A 17,367-nucleotide genomic window follows, 5' to 3' on the forward strand; every position below is an offset into this window, starting at 1 on the left:
AGCTCCTCAAGGTATTTCCTGATGAATCAGTTAATTTTAGCTTCAACCTCTGTTTCAGGCGAGGCTTTTTGTCTTCCAGCAGCAAGCAGATATATCACTAACTTGAAAAAACTAATCTGTTTTTATCTTCGGCATCACCCCCCCCCCCACCCACCCAGTTCAGGTTAGACATACCGCAGTTGCATAGCAACAAGACTAAAGTAACATCGCCTGCATCCTTTGAGTTCCTGCTCTCTGTTATTGTGAACACTCACAGCTGTGCTTTGTGTTTGATCAGGAGAAAACTGCATCTTATGTGGTCACAATCTTATACATCAGCAGCAGTGACATTATTTCAGGAGCTTTGTAGGGAAAATGGGTCACACTTTGCTGCAGAGGAAACACAGCTGCAACATGTCGCAATGAGTACAACGGGAAGATACACCGTAAAGATTTTGCACAAAGGATCCATTACCCAAGAGTTCTCCTTAATTTATAGTGTTATACTTTATTTGAGCAAATATTTCAAGCATCACTTCCCTTGTAACTGTCTCCCAAATCTGCTTCTTGTCCAGATACATATGTTAAGCTGACCTTACTGAACTCCATGGGACACGAAATGTCCAAGTGTAAGACATCCATCTGTCGAGGTCAGCCCAACCCGACCTACAAAGAGACATTTGTCTTCCAGATAGCCCTTTTCCAGCTATCTGACGTCACGCTCATCCTCTCTGTCTACAACAAGCGCAGCATGAAACGTAAGGAAATGATTGGCTGGATTTCTCTGGGCCTCAACAGCTCAGGAGAGGATGAGCTCACCCACTGGACTCAGATGAAAGAATCTAAAGGACAGCAGGTCTGCCGTTGGCACAGTTTGCTGGAGTCTTAACGGTGATGGTAGAGTGGGTCGAAGGTGAGCATGAGGGTAACTACACAAGGCAGTTTCATCCCACAAGGGCAAGAAATGGAGAAGTTCAGTTGGAAAGAAGAGCGGGACAGTCATCCAATGATCCCGGGGTCAGTAAAGGAAGAGGATGGGACTGAACCTCATGTGTCTACGCTCACAGTTGTTCAGCTTAGCAAGATAATGTTGGCAAGATCACTGACAGCTACAGATTTAGTTTTATGGATAAGTAAAGCATTGTCATATTTTTACATGGGTTGCCTTGTGATGACTTTTAAGTTTTTGTAGAAGACGCCTGGTTTTGCTTGTTGATGTAGGACCTGAATAATACGACCATGTGTCGGCACATCTCCAACTCAAACAACAGATGTCGGGATTACTCTTCATCTCATCATCAAGAGTTTACCTTTGGCTTTGTGGGCAAAGATCGTTAACAAGTTCATGTCATGAATTCAGTGATAAATCCAAAAATTGGCTCCTAACTGGCACTAAAATGTGATTTGTCGCCATGTTTTGACAACATTTAAATTGCAATCTTATCACAGAGGGTCACTTCCTTTGTGTAAAACAAGCTGGATGTCACAATCAACCCTGTTAATTCTGCTATGGCTTCATTTTGAGTTGCAAGTTTTCAAAAAGTTTAATTGTAAAATGTCTTCTGCTAATCAGCACACTCTTTACAAACCCACTTCAAAAGCTCCCATGGTTTTGGAGAATTTCCTAAAACACCACTGCGTGAGTCTACTTTGTTCGTAAGCCTAAATTTTTCCTGACATCAGTTCTTTGATCAAGAGGTTTGACTACACAAAGCTTTCTCCAGCGCTAACTGCACTGATCATTGTGTTTTAATCACAATCAAATCATCGTTTTTAGGCTACAAGGACATAAAACGCCCCATTATCTTCCAGGGAATACATCAAAGGCAGTTTAAGGTTAACTCTTACTCCACCAAAGTTTATTTCACCTCATCAGTGTGTCTGCAGAAGACTATAATGATGAAGATGGAGGCTTACTTTTAAGGCAGAGTCATTGATGTCTTCTAAGAATAGTCTCTAAATGCCACACCGACGAATGCCTCTCTCACTTGACACTGTCGAAGTGGAAATGTAGTTTGAAGCTAATTGTTAGTAAACAAAACAACTTATTTATTTGTCTGAAAGAAACATCTGATAGTGGAAGTATCAAGAAGAAACTCAGTTTAGAATAAAATGAGCATTTTACCTTAACAGATTTTTTTGGAAAACATTTTCAGGACATATTGACAGACCGAGATGTGTTGTATACACTGCTGGCTTTATTATCTAAATGTTAGACAAAACAACAAAAAATTTAACATTTTTTTAAAGAAATTAAACACCTGTTTCTGAATGAAAATGACTCTGTACATCCTAGCTATAAGGTGAGAAGAAAACTCACTTTTCACCTGTTCTGGTGCTATATAAGAGTTATGGCTGCACGCAGGAGCCTTTGCCTTATGTAGTCGAATTAATAAAACTCTTAAAGTAGACAGACACACCCTGAGAGCACACAACCTGCATCAGTGACTACAGGAAGCACACACACTACAGCACGGTTCAGCCTCACCAGAGGGAACAAAAACTTTGTGAAATGATTTTTATACAACAGCATCCAAACTTATAAAATGGCTTCAGGCAAATAGGCTGCACTTTTAACTTAAGCCACTCTCACACTTCTTTCCATTTTCAGACATGCATATACTCTGTACTGTGCCTGTGGTTGTGGTGAAAGCTAGCTTTGTTCAGTGTTTACCAAGTGTGTGTGCGCGTGAGTGTGTGTTGACTGGCTAAGGTGCAGTGAAGGGAGATGTTTTGCGGGGCTGTGATAAAAGTAGTTGTTGCTTTTTCATGCTGGGTGTGACAATTTTGGATTTTAATTAAAACTAAATGACACTTCTCAATTGTATGGCTTATACTTTATATTAGTAAATGTTTTATTATCTATTTTTATATCAGCAATGAAGGAACACTTTGTCTCTAGACAGTTTAATTAAATATTAACCGGCTCCGTAAGCAATACTCTTCTGAATTGCTTCTTTATCTTAATCCAGTTTTCTGTGTCATGGCTCAGGTCGTATTTATCACCAGTGGTGAATGTGATGGAGACCAGCTGAGCTCATTTCCAAAATGTCTTTTTCAGATTTATGCTTTTTAACAGAGTGAAACTGAAGCACAGCCTTTACAGCACAACAGTGAACGCACACCCTGTGAAAGACAACTCATTTGTAGTAATTATATTTATATATATATGTATGTATGTGTATATATATATATATATATATATATATATATATGTGTGTGTGTATGTATGTATATTAGAGCTGTCAAGAAATTAGGATAGCTGTGGATTAATCGCGATTGACCACATTTCAAACACGTAGCATGGAGACTCCTTTCTGCTCTGTCTGCAAATGACAGCTTTTTTATTGATTATTACATTTTTATTGTCAAACTTCCCGTCTCTCTTCCGTTTTTGGATGTTTCCATCCTGCTGTGGACACAATCTAACATTATGTAGATGCAATGACTTTTTCTTGTTTTCTGGGTGGCAGGCACGCAGCACTTTGGTGCAGTACCACCACTAACAGGAGTGTGAAGAAAATTTGAGATGAAACGACTAAGTGGTTAATTGTGTGATATACCACATAGGTCATCCTGTGGCCATAAAAACTACTTAAAACTACCAAAAACTTCATAAATAAGAAGGATAAAGTGGTTTTTAGTGGATATGGTTGATCACTGTGAAAAGGCGCCGACATGCCCAAAATCAGCTTCTCTCGCCAGAGTCAGATTTTTAATTTGGCATGAGTGATAACTTTATTATATTTGTAATGCACTGAATTATTATTTTCACAGATTTATATCTTCAGCTTAACACATTATTTTGACAGCCTAAATATATCTTTGCACAAATGAGGAAGCAGCTTTGTTTTCGTAGCATAGATTTTATTTGCTGTGAGATGTATAATTAGTTGGACTGTAATGATAGTCATGCTCCAAAGTATGTAATATGAAATTATTTATTAATTAGTTGGGATCTTTACCTGTATTACATATTCTGTCTAAAATTATTAAGGTTATTGCATATTGTTAAATTTATTTCCAGCTGCTACTTTATTAACCCCCAGAGGTTAATTATTGAGCTGATTTCATATTATATTAGCTTTTTTAACCCTCCAGCCAGCAATGAAGGTTCTCCTTATCTTTCACATGGTGTGTTTCACTATTCCTTTCTTTAAAATACTTAATTTATGCTTTAAAGTATTGTTGTTTATATTCAATATCTTTCAGAGTTTAAGCTGCTTTAAATATGTTATTATTTATTTTTTTTGTCACTTAGGAAACTACCCATGCCATAGGTGGCATTGGTGCCTTACTGTTTGTCACCCAGCAACCTTGTGTCACGGTGTCTTAACATAACTGTAAATGTACTTCTCTTCTGTATTTGGATGAGATTGATTTGTAAAACAAATTGATTTGTGAGAATTGCTATGTAACAATATCATTGTTAAAAAAAATAACAAAGTAAAAGAAAAAAATGTGTTTTTGTTCTATTATCATATGCACATCCATTCATTTCCTTTACTATACCTCCCTAATCCAGTTCAGGGTCACAAGGGGGCTAGAGACTTATTATCACAGCGATACACAGGACAAACAATTGCTCAGGTTCACACTCAATCCTTGAATTTTAACCTAAAATACATGTTTATTAATTGTAAGAGAAACTGCAATGACCACACAGGCCCCAGCCAAGATATGACCCAGGAGCCTTCTTGCTGTGAGGCAACAGTGCCAACCACCACACCACTATGCAGCGCTTAATGCTTTAATAAAAAAAAACAAAAAAAAACAGAAACACATATATACATGCATTAATATACTCAGCTACGAAGATAAATGTCTGCATATTTATACACTTACACACAATACATACAAATGCACATGCAAAGATTTACAGATATATAGTTTGTACACATAAATACGTGTGTGAATACACATGAATATCTAAGAGCACACATACATTTTTACACATGAATATAATTGTATGCATGTTCTCCCATGTATACATGGATTCTCTCACTGACATCTCAGAAATGTTTGGACAGGTTGATGTTTATCAAGGTGTATCATCCCCTTTTCTTTTTCCAGTCATCACCAAACACCTAGGAACCAACATCCTGGGTGCAAACGTTGGGAGAGTTTGCATATCGTTCACAAAGTGTAACTTATCTTGCACAGCTGCTAAACAACCAACAGGTGGAGCAACCTTTGCAGTTTACAAATCATTTTATGGTGTTTGAACTTTTTTAACATTAGAAACTTACATTTTCTCAGTTAACAGCTACCAGAATTTATTTAAAGTAAGAATTAGTGCTCCAGTGCTCTTCTTTAAAAAGAGATTGCCAGGAGTTTATAGGAGGAGTGACTGAGGTGTACAAAGGTGCTTATTTTACTGAAAAGAATGTTTAAGTCTGAGGGGTAGAGATACTTCTGCTTATTTAGATACTTTAGATACAGGCTTGTATGTAAATGGAGTGAAAACAAGATCAGAGATGCAGAATATTTACAATTAATGATGTCCTCCTGCACATTCCTAAACTAAACGCAGAACAAAGCGCTTTAGAGGGAGAAGTGCTGCAAATAAGATTCAGTGGCTGCTGCCGAATCAAAGGGGAAATGCATAACAGATGAGTGGGGCTTGCTCCCTCCCCTCTCTTTGTCGGTCACATCCCTACAGAGCAGATCTCCAACACACAACCTCTATTAAAAAAAAAAAAAAAAAGTGTCAGAATGCATTCAGGGTCTGTTGGAAATTATACTCTTACAAACTGAGTGCACTGGACAATGGTGCATTTAATTATTGTAATACTGATGGTATTTGGTCATGCAATAAGCACACAATAAACATGATAAACACAATGAAGACACACAATATATCTTATCAAGCCTAGAAAAAAGATATAAACAACATTATGGTTTATGTAGCAACTTATTTTCAAGCAGAAATGACCAACGTGCAGGTTCTAGGTTCTCTTAAGTAAAAATTGTCAGCAAAATAAGACATTTATGTGGAAGTGAAGAGCAGTTATGCTTGACTTGCTTTTCAAACATTATTTCGAAATAAAATAATTTGTTATCTCAAGAAAAAAATATTCAGTTTCTTAAGACATTTAGAATTGATAACATCTCGTGTAAAAATCTGCTTTCTGATCTCAAGATAGCATCAAAATAATTTGGTTTGTGAAGAAAATGTTGAGCTAATTATGAAACAATTAGCTCAGTATTGTTGTCTACAGTTAGTAACTGATAACCAAAAATCAGTCAACTGGTTGTTTTGTTTTTTACTTTCCCAAATTTTCCCATTTCTTGGATTTTTACATGCTATCTTAATGAAATCATTCAAGAAAATAATACATAAAGCGCGTGATATTGTAAACAGTAGTTTTAATAGCTGCTACAAAGGACTTTCTCTTAGAGTAAAAAAAAAGATTACTATTTTAAGCTAGCTGTAGAATGGGTATGAAGTTGCAAAAAATAGCTAACATTCATCCAAAGGACTTTAACTACTACAGAGTAGGCTAAACATAACTTAGTTAAAGCATGCAACTTGGCTGCACAAGTCAAACAGTGATAATACCCTAAAATGTGAAATAATAACGTAAACAAAGTAAAAATAATGCAGCTTTTAAGTGTAGAGCTTATGGATCAGGCTAAAAATAGCTGTTTCTAAGAACGTTTATTAATTTAGTGTTTTACTGATTTGATGCATAAATATACCTCTCTCAAAGCATTGGTATTTGTAATTTCACGTTAAACTGCAGAATGTTGTTCAGGACATTTTTTTTTAACAAATATTGCTTTTAAAAACCGGTGGGCGGCATATCTTTAACGTCCCCCATTAAGAGACATGTTGCCAAAGCACTTGCATTTTGAAGACGGAGAGAGTGAGGAAATTCCGAGCAGTCCCTGAACTCCTCAGCAGTAGTTGACTGGAGGGGAAGGAGCTGCGACGCTGGTGTTGTTTTCTCCGCCGCACATTCACATTGACTGTCAGCCCAGCGCCGCGAGCCGCCCGGGACCCCGTCTTGCACGGAAAAACCGCCCTGAACGGACTACCACACCGAGAACTGAATCTCACCTTCGTTTCCCTAATTGAAGAGAAGACGAAACAAACAGCTGTCAAGCTCTGTCAACGGTAAATGCGCAAGGGGATGCTGCGCGCGGCTAGAGTGAGACAAACGCACGCGGCTGACTAGAATAATGTTGACAACTAGCTAATTAATCCGTAATTATATAAGCAGTAATTAAACAGCGTGTGCGTTTTTTTTTTTTTTTTTAGTAATCTAAAATTTGAAGGAAGCCAGAAGCACCGACGGACGCGGTCGTATTTATTTATTCAATAGGAGTTTTTCATTTTTCTTCATCGCACCTTGGATTTGAGCCGTTATCACAAAGCAAGTGTGGAGCCGAAGACGAGGTCAGAACAATTCAAGCCAGGTTGGCCAACTCACTTTACCTACAAAGACAATAAGCCGTGTGAATGTCCGGTTCTTTAATCCGAGTGTTAAAAGTAAAAAATAGACTGTCTTGAAAATGTAAACACTCTCAGGTAGTTTTTTTTTTTATTTATTTTTCTTACACCCACGTTCCATTAATTCCTGTTTTACTAAAACTTAAAGCCGTTATCTTAGTATGCTATTTACTTCTAAACTCTTAGTAACTTAAAAAAAAGGTTAAATAATATGAATTTCACATCTTATGACATAGACTGTTTATTAACTTGATGCATTTGTCAAGGCAAAGTAGTTCACAAGCCACATCTTTAATAATCTATTAGATAAAGCTGTAGCAGACTGATTAGATCTGCTACCGCAAGATTAATGGGAGTCAGGGCGGTTAATAGCTTACTGGTATGACATGACAGAGACCCTGGTCTAACACATTATGCAGGCTGACATAACCAGCCGCCCTCCTGGCATTCTTCCAGCCTCACTTCATTATTTTGTTGCAACCGCTTTTGGCTGCAAATCCTGAAGTGGCGGTTGCCTGTATCACTGCTGCCTTCTAAGAGGAATGGGGTTTAAGCGATTTAGCTGATTTCTGAGCTTCTCTTGTCTCTTTGATGAAATTGCTTTGGTATCAGAAGCTTCCTCTTCACTCAGTGCGGACGGTTAGCTCCAGTAAGGATTGCTTTGCTTTTTAAATAGAATTAGGATGATGATAAATAATAATAATAACTGTATTCCTTAACTTTCCACCCTTAAAGTGTATGTTATTTTGATTAAATGAAGGATTTAGGGTGCAGAGGAGTGGTAATAGGGTTGGATGCACATCACCTCCACTCACTGCCAACAACATCTGGAGTCCCTTGCCAAGAATTCAACCTTTTCTGTTTATTTCCCTTGGAGGGAAAAGCGTGTTATGAGGAATATAGTGAGACATGCAACAGGGAGGAACATCCAGCCCAGACTGAACTTACAGACTGTATCAAGAGGAAGCGTTCTGGCTTTTCTGCATGGTGGATGGCTTCTTGGCATATCTAGCTCAGGCAAGTCCAGTGCCAGATTCATTGTTTTTGCCGCCCGCCACAGCCCTCCATCTCTTCGTCTTTATCAAAAATCCTCACTGAGTCTCCTATTCCAGCTGTGTCGCAATGCTATCAATCATATCTCGCTCTCAGCAGACTCTTCTGCTCATTAAGGATGTGAACCTGTAGGTAGCCTGCAGCGCCCCCCCCAACCATTCATCTCTCTTGGTGGGGCGCAGAGACTCACATCTGGAGCAGCATTTCAAAACATGGCTTTCAGCAGACAGCATCTGTACACAGAATGAAATTCGGTTCATTTTAAAGGCTGCCTCTGAGCAGAAATGATGCCAAACATAAGATTAAACAGCAGTTAAAGCATGTGGGTCCCACACAAACCTGCAATGGCTTGTAATTTAACCAAGAAAGCAGAAAAGAGCAGGTGTTGTTGGTAATATATAATACCCTGCATGTTAAAGACACTAATCATTGCGACTGATCAGCTGGCTTCACATTTTTTCTTCTTGCTGCTGTCTCTTTGTGCTCTGTGTTGTATTTAAGGTCCCAGCCAACTCAAGTGAAGCTGCCTCAGTCAGTGTTTTTGTGTGTGTACAGTATGTGTGTCAGGACCGCAGGGTGTAGCCCCAGAGTTTTTTTTTTTCTCCTTCAAGCTCTGCTTCCCCATCATGAATGTGCCTTTGTGCTCCAGAATGACACACAACACTTGTGAACAACCTAAGAGGAAAGGTTAACGCGTTTGTTTCTGCACCAGTTTAAAAATAGAGGCAGGTGTGTGACCTGACTTTTATTTATAGCTGCCACCTCAGGATTTCACCTACACTGCACATGTGCTGTATTTATGACCTGAAATCCTACACCTAAAAATCACGTGGGTGCTCAGAAAAAGTACTTATCATCAATCTAGACAAGATGGAATTAATGCAACATGTACAAACACTGGTTCAAAATACCTCACATTCCAGACAGATAAATTACTTTTTATAAGTTCTAACGTGTGTGGGTGTGAGCTATTTTAAACCCTGTGCATTAGCTTCAAAAATAGGCTTTATCTTCATATTTAATAGTAAAAAATACCTCAGAAGTCCCTGTCTGTTCAGGAGCTAAAAATAGAGATGAAATATAATGTGAAAACGTGTGTTTCTATTTTTTTTTTTTTTTTAAATCTTCAAAAATACATAAACACATACTGATGCCCTTGTCTTCCTTTAATGTGCTGCATCCACCTCTGGGAGCATCAGTAGTGATGTACCCACAGAACCCTGGCCTGTTAACCCCCCACAGCCACAACAAGCCATCCCCAGATAGACCATAATGCAGTTGCCCTGTCACAACACATGTGTCACCACTCAGCGAGAAGACGCCGCTCGAAACCCCTGAGGGCCCTCCGAGCCCAGCTTAGTCACGCCACCGTGTACCACGACGGCACTCTGATAGCTCCTGACAGGCTGCAATCTGGCACAAACACAATCAAAGATGCAACAACCCCCCCTGAAAAAAATGCAAGCAAACAAAAATAAACATAAGACAGGACAAGAAAATAGAAAGCGGACGTTTTGTGTCCTTGAGACAAACCTGTCACCAGACAGTAGCACTGATATTAGATTGTTCTGAAAAAACTATTACCAATATTTTTTAAATTCATGCTTTTTTACAATTAATTAGAGAAAAACATAATTCTAATCGGAATATAAGTATCCAGTAGTTTCACCTAACTGAATTAAGGAAGGACAGAAATAACCATTCTTATTTTATTAAGTAGTTGTTTTGCCAGATTTAGTTTTTTGCTATTGATTCACTCGTTGAACATGCCTCTGCAGCATCTCCAGCTTTCCTCTTTGATTTATTCCGCATATGTCTAAGTGTGTGACTGTGGTCCACTTTTCTAGCAGGGGGCTAATTGCTTTCTGTAAGAGCATCTCAGTTTTGATTCATAGCATACAGTGCCTTGTTGCTGTACTCTGAAGGAGAGCTTGATGTCATAAAACCTATTATCTATTCTTGATCTGTTTTTTCTTTATGTGTGCTTCGCCCTCTGATGCCTGCACTTGCATGTTCTCCGCCCCCACTCCAGCAGGCGTATTGATGGGATGTAGCCTCTCCATATTGAGAAGAAGTGGGCTGTGTGTTTGCTTAGAGTTCTCAGTTGCAGTAACATGATGAGCATTTGATGATCTTCTCTCCTACAGTGTATTAGTCATTAGCCCACTTTCTGCTTGCTGCTATTTACCTGCAGTTTGTGGGTGGAATGTGTCACTATCTAAAATGAGTATTTACATTAATACAGTTCAGCTAAAAATATCTTGTTTCTCTGAAGTGCATGAACAGAAACATTTAAATATTTTCCATATACTTTCAATCAGTTCTCAACATTCAGGCTGCAATGGCTGCTGTTATTATTACCCCTTTCATGGCATGGCATAGCTTATGGCATGTTTTGGTTAGTTTGCAATGTAAAAACAGCGAAGTAAAAATCACAGAAAACTGGTACACAGCTTCTTGGCACATCATGCTCAGGTATATGTAATATATATTATATTCATGTTTTTGTATTTTAATGCAGAAGGAATTGGATCTATCAAATGGTTTTGACCTCTCGCTAGTGAAATTTTTGTTCTGCAACCTGGCCACAATCTTGTCACGGTTCCCGGTTTTCCTTGCTTGGTCAAATTCTCCAGGCACTCACCGCAGCTGAAGTTTGTGTGCTGTCTCCTGCAACCATTTTAAAAGCAGAAAATTTAGTTTTGCAAGGAACAACTCTTGTTGCAGAGTAGAACTGTACAGCTATTTAGCAGATAGCAGATGCTGCCAGACATGGAAGAGCAGCAACTGGAACAGAGCAGAGCTAGCAGTCAGCCGTCAAGGCTGTTGCATACGCCACAAGTGAGAACTTTTTTCTTGTTCTTGAGGCCGCGAGAACAAAATTACATAATTTTGTTCTTGCGGATGTGAAAGGAAACAGCTTGCGGCTTGTTTTCGACACATCAACAGAACTTTCTCCTTGTGGGAGAAGTACTGTGTGATTGGTCGGACATTTGAAGTGGGCAATGTTAACGTGGAAAAGAATGAAGCAGAAAGTTGTGGCTTTCGCATTTCCCCTGATGCAAGGTTTAACATAGTTTTAATGAACAGATGATTAAGGAGGTGAAAAAGTGCGTAAATGTATACAACACGGGTGGGATTTAACACTAGAAGTCCCAGGAATTTTGATATCTCCCTAAAGTCCCAGAGAAGGGTCGAAAGACCTTTAGTCCAAACTGACGACTCTGCTGGCAAAAATTAGCATCTCTTCATTTGTAAATGCAGCCATTACCTGAGGAATGCACCCATTGCATCCAGCCCCTCCTTGTTACCTTGAAACGTCTGGTAAATTCTGTGGCAGTGGGGGATGGTGGGCTGAGGGGGATAAATAGTAGCTAGCTTCACCTCCAACAAATAGAAGGAAGCAAAATGCAGAGGCGGCTTACAACTCAGCAGGCATTGGACCTGATCCTCAACGATACAAACCCTTGTGACTCAGATGGAGAAGAGATACAAATTCAGCTGGATTCGGACTCTGACTCTGAGCAGTCTTCAGGTAAGATTTGAAACTATTATTGAACTTTTTGGTATGACAAATTTCTTTCTTTCTGCTTTGTCCTGTACTGTGAGTTGCAACACTGGAATTTCTCCATTTTTGTACAAATAAAGGATTTTTTTAATCTTATTTCCAAAACATCCTATTTTCGTCCTCTGAAATTGTGAAATTGTTTACCTTGCAGATGATGAGACTGCTCCACTGCCAGAAAAGAGGGCTCGGTTGGGAAGTGAGAGGACAGAGATGGCTAAAGATGGCACAGTGTGGCATGAAGAACAGCTGGGGACATGTCTCAATTTCACCCCAATAGAACCATACGGCACAGATGGAGAGCCAACTGCTAAGGCCAGAAGAAGTATCCGGACTCGTCTTCAAAGCTTCTTCTGTTTTATAACACTTGAAATGCTTCGTAGCATTCAAGAATGGACCATTCAGCATGCACGGCAAAAGGAGCAGGCAGAATGGTTCATGAACCTCCCAGAACTAATGGCATTTATTGCAATTATTATCTTGCGGGGGGTGAAGAAAGTTCCATCACTACGTGACAATTGGTCAGCAGAGCTGGGAAACCCACGAATCATTGCTACTATGGCCCGAAACCGCTTCCAAAACATCATGCAACACCTACGCTTTGATAACATGTTCACACGCAGTGAGCGAGTGGAGACAAATAAGTTTGCTGCAATTTCTAATCTGTGGGAATCTTTTGTCAATAACTGCATCAGATCTTATAACCCTGGTCAACACATCACTATTGATGAACAGCTTTTCCCGACAAAGACTCGCTGCAGTTTTCTGCAGTACATTGCAACAAAACCGGACAAATTTGGCATAAAACCGGACAAATTTGGCATTAAGTTTTGGCTGGCTTGTGACTTGAAATCAAAGTACATTTGCAATATCCTGCCATATCTTGGCAAGGACCCCAGTAGTCCCAGTGGAGAGAGACTCTCTGAGAGTGTAGTGATGAGGCTGATGGAGCCGTTCATGGATAAGGGCAGAACTGTAACAACAGACAATTTTTTTACATCGCTGTCCCTTGCGCAACGACTGCTTAGCCGGAAAACCACCATCCTTGGCACAGTCAACAAGATTCGCCGGGAAATTCCTCAGTCAACTAGACAGAAGGACCACACTAAATTCACCACTCGAGTGTTTTCCACCACTGGTGCAACACTCACAGTATATGCGCCGAAACGGAAAAAGACTGTCTATCTTCTCAGCAGCATGCACAATGTGGTTGAGACTGAGAATACCACCAAAAGGAAGCCAAACACTGTCACACAATACAACACCACAAAGTGTGGTGTGGATGTGATGGACCAGATTTTGCGGGAGTACAGCGTGCGTGCAGGAACACGGAGATGGCCAGTCGCCGTGTTCTACAACATGATCGACATGGCGGCACTGAACGCTCATGTTCTTCATAAGGAATGCACCGGAGTGCAGGAGAGAAGAGTGGACTTCCTGGTTGAGCTCGCGAAAGAGTTGGCCAACTCTCATGTGAGTCAGAAGAAGGCACATAAGGAGCAACTGCTTCAGCAGCAACCTCCCACACCTAGCCCTGGGAAAAGGGCAAAATGTCAGGTCAACCATCGATGCAAGAACAATTGCGCAACTGTAAGATGTGTTGACTGCTACAAATACACATGTGGCAAATGCAGGATGGAGATACCATGGAAGTGCCAAGCATGTTTGGACTTAGCACAGACGGACTGCTGAAAGAGCAGAAAAGCCATTCACACAAGGGCATGCCACTGTAGCCTTGTGTAAATATTTGTGAAATTGTTTCATTACTTGCATTATTTTAACTGTTTTGTTGTTTTTTTTATGACAAAAATAAAAAGCATTGGAAAAAATTCACAGTTGTTCTTTTATATCTTTGTCATGTTGACATTTATGCCCTCTTGACTTAGACACTAATGCTTCTGGACATTTTACTCACAGACCCTGCCTGTACCACCACAATCAAAAAATGTTCATTTTAAATATTCAAAATTGTTCATTGCTTGGGCTTTTTGGACATAAGGTACATGAACATTGGGTTAGAAAGTTTGAAAAATTGGTCAAAAATTCTGAAAAATTTGTATTTTTTCATTTGTATGAAAAGAGGAGAGCTGGACCTTTTAAAGTGATTTTTAAAAAAAATATGAATTCATCATTTTGTCATATCATTCTAAATTGTTTGCTTTTTTATTGAAGGCCCACAATGATTATCTTTTTTTTTTCTTCTAAAAGCACACAAATGTGTCGAGGAGGTATATATCATATATCATATCAAATATATTTTTAATTATTTGAAATATACTAGAATGCAGGAAAACCTTTCTGAATCTGTTTGAGGTCTACTCCAATCTCATACTCAGGGGACCAAGCAGTGTCTCAAGCCAAGCTTTGGGCAAAAGTTGACAGTCCGGTTTCAAGAGTCTACAGTGTCTCCCCTAAGTATGCGCCCTCCTGGGGTGTGCCAGTAATTGACTCGTCTACAAACAAAAGAAGCTGTTCGCAGCTTAAGACAGGATTTTAGCTAAAATCCTACTGGTCAATCGACCCATCTCTGGGTTGTAAAGGTAGAAAGGTCCATTGACCCCTCTCTGGGACTTCTAGTGTTAAAGACACGGACACTGCCGCATGCACAACCCCACCCTGCCCCACAACCCGGTCAACTGTTCATTGCATATAAAAACAGACATCCCCCTTGCAGTAATCCCTGCCCCATCACAAAAGAAACTTCTCGTGGAGTATGAATTGATCGAACCAGTATGAACTTTTTCTTGTGGCCCTGAGAACAAGAGCAAAGTTTTTGCTTCTCGCAGAGTATTTAACAAGCTTCAGTCAAGTGCTAGCCAGCATCCACTTAGCAAGCTTACTCTAAAGCTGGATTTATACTCGCACAGTGTCTGTGTAAGGTCATTGATGGGTGTAGCTGACACTGGTGAAGTGTGTTCTCACACTGGAGCGTAGGGAGTATGCGTCATTTTTTTGTTGCTGTTTCTCTTCTTGATTTGAAGGTGGCAGCAAGGGTGCTATCGGCTGGTAAACTGAACAGGATGGAGTTCTTTTGATGGTTCACTTCAGTTCCGGTAGGTAATTCCTCTTTTAAAACATCCAACATTGTGCAGTGTCTTTATAAGTGAAACTTATCATAAGTGTCTTGTGGAAGCAAACGAAGAAATAATTCGATCAGCCTCTCATCAACTTGACCCATTGGGTGTTGTTTTTAAAAATGGTGGTTAGCACACTAATACAGCGAAAAGATCTAGAAATCCAGAAACGCTTAATCCCAAACTGACCAGTCACAAAGGAGTACTTCCACGTAACCGTCTGCGTAGCAGGGGTGCATGTCAGGTCTGGAAGAGGTGCGCGTCAAGCCTCCATGGACCTATGCAGCGCCTACAGCGGTGACTCCATAACTGACCTTAAGCAGACTCTGTGCAAGTATAAATGCAGTTTAAGCCTGATTTCCAGCTATTTGCTGCTCCTCACCCACTTAGCCCTATCTAGATTGACTGCAGCTGTTACCCAGACGTTTTCCCAGAGAGCCAAATAAGCCATTGGGCTAACAGTAGCTATTAGCCAGCCTCAATGGCACAGCCCATCTTCTTAGCCAAATCATACTCAGCAAACTTCCCTACAGCCTGTCTAGCTTCTCACTTCATGCTAACTGTGATGTGATTTAAGCTGTTTAAAAGCTAATAAAGTCAGTATCCATGTTCAGCTTTAACTGGGATTGAAAGCTGTAGTCGCTCTGCTGTCAGGAGTAATTCCCTAATGTGACATAGGGGTGGTCAATATATCAAATATACTTGATCACTTCTGAGTTAAGTTCAGTTCAATTCAGCTTATATTTATTTGTATTATTTGTATAACTTTATGTTCTCGAGGCAGCAAAAAAGTTTATTTTTGTTCAGTTAATTCATACTCTACGGTAATCTTCATTTGCAACGGGGCAGGGATTACTGTGGGGGGTGTCCGTGTGTGCAATGAACAATTTCATACTTAGTGAGAAACCTCGTCTGTGGCAGGTCGGGGTTGTGCATGTTCATGTCTTTATATTAGACACAGACCGACATGGATTTTTTGAGGCCGATGCTGGTTCTGATATTTAACAGAAAACCAAAATACAAAACCAGAAACACCTTTCTCTAATGTCAAAACATTCTATTTATGACAGAGTTGCATATAACATAACATATAATAGTCACAAATAGTCTGGCACTTATGTTACTCCACAACACAGTGAGTTGCTGTTATAGTCTGTGTCATGTTCTAGCATTTTCTGACAAATTAAAAGTGACAGGACATCATGACAGTCTCTGAGGACGAACAGTAATATTTGTCATTTTCGGTCCTGTTTTCACGCAGCTGATGGAGTGATGAACGGTCGTTCTGTATGCTCAAATATTTTGTACACTTACGTTATTTCTGCGGTTACTTGGCTTTTAAGCTGTAAGCTAACGCTATGCTAGGTTGGGATAACCACAGCTAACATTAACAGACAAGCAGTAACTTAAGCCAGCAATGCAACATACAGTAACTGTTAGGCTTGACCGACCCAACAAAGCATGTGTCACTATCATGACACATGGCAAACAGAGCTGAGGCCCATTTATGATCGACAGACCAAATTATACGTGTAACTGATGCAGAAAAAACATCTAACAAACTAGCTGCAAATTACACCTTTGTCTGCAAAATCAATCCAAGTTACAGCAAGAGGACCTGTGGTCATTAGTTTAATTTGTTTAAAGCTAATAAGTGCAGGTGCCTAGTTCAAAATAAAAAGTTGGCTTTAACTAAGGCTGCTCGATTATGGGAAAAATGATAATCACGATTATTTTGATTGAAATTGAGATCTCGATTATTTAACACGATTATAGATAAGAGGTTTGGGGGGGGGGGGGGGGGGGGGGGGGGGGGTGACATTTGAAGCCTTCAGTTTACTGTGGCAATGCTGACCAGTTTCTTTCCACCAGGTCCCCATAGCTATTGTTTGTCTCAGACCAGCAGCTATGTTCCGTCTGGTGTGATCTGGAAAAAAAATAGTCTGGAGACATTTCGTTTTCACGTTGAAATCCGCGTCAATAAAATGTAGCACGACATTTTTATACGGCTCTGGTGCGGCTTACCACAGGTCCGTAGCGGTGGCGAAACATCGGACTGTCACAACGTCTTTCACAACACCCTCACTACACTCATCATACAGGGAAGAGAGAGACAGTCCACTAACATGGTGTTGAGATGGCAGTGATGCCGTTTGTCCAAAGTGTTGAGGAGTTTCTTAAATCCCGGATTGTTCACTGTGTTAATTGAGAAAAAAGTTCTGTTTGTTTATAACGTTTGT

The 17,367-nt window shown here is 39.9% G+C and overlaps 2 protein-coding genes across 9 annotated transcripts in view; both read left to right on the forward strand.

Annotated features, from left to right (window-relative positions):
• Positions 1 to 4,439, forward strand: part of syt14a (synaptotagmin XIVa) — a 40,289-nt gene extending 35,850 nt beyond the window's left edge. For 2 of the 3 annotated variants that reach the window (XM_041972165.1, XM_041972166.1), the window contains exon 9: positions 555 to 4,439. In XM_041972165.1, coding sequence (XP_041828099.1) covers positions 555 to 868 — 314 coding nt within the window. In that variant the 3' untranslated portion in view covers positions 869 to 4,439. The remainder of the gene's footprint in view (positions 1 to 554) is intronic. The other variant, XM_041972167.1, reaches the window with a different exon arrangement.
• A 2,469-nt stretch (positions 4,440 to 6,908) lies between these two features.
• LOC121631331 (SERTA domain-containing protein 4-like) overlaps positions 6,909 to 17,367 on the forward strand; it is a 29,720-nt gene continuing 19,261 nt past the window's right edge. For 3 of the 6 annotated variants that reach the window (XM_041972169.1, XM_041972168.1, XM_041972173.1), the window contains exon 1: positions 6,909 to 7,401. The gene's annotated coding sequence lies outside the window, so the exon portion shown is untranslated. Of the gene's footprint in view, positions 7,402 to 15,034; positions 15,107 to 17,367 lie in introns of all 6 variants that reach the window. The other 3 variants (XM_041972172.1, XM_041972170.1, XM_041972171.1) reach the window with 3 other exon arrangements.

This window comes from Melanotaenia boesemani, chromosome 20, assembly GCF_017639745.1.
Source record: "Melanotaenia boesemani isolate fMelBoe1 chromosome 20, fMelBoe1.pri, whole genome shotgun sequence".
Lineage (NCBI taxonomy): Eukaryota > Metazoa > Chordata > Actinopteri > Atheriniformes > Melanotaeniidae > Melanotaenia > Melanotaenia boesemani.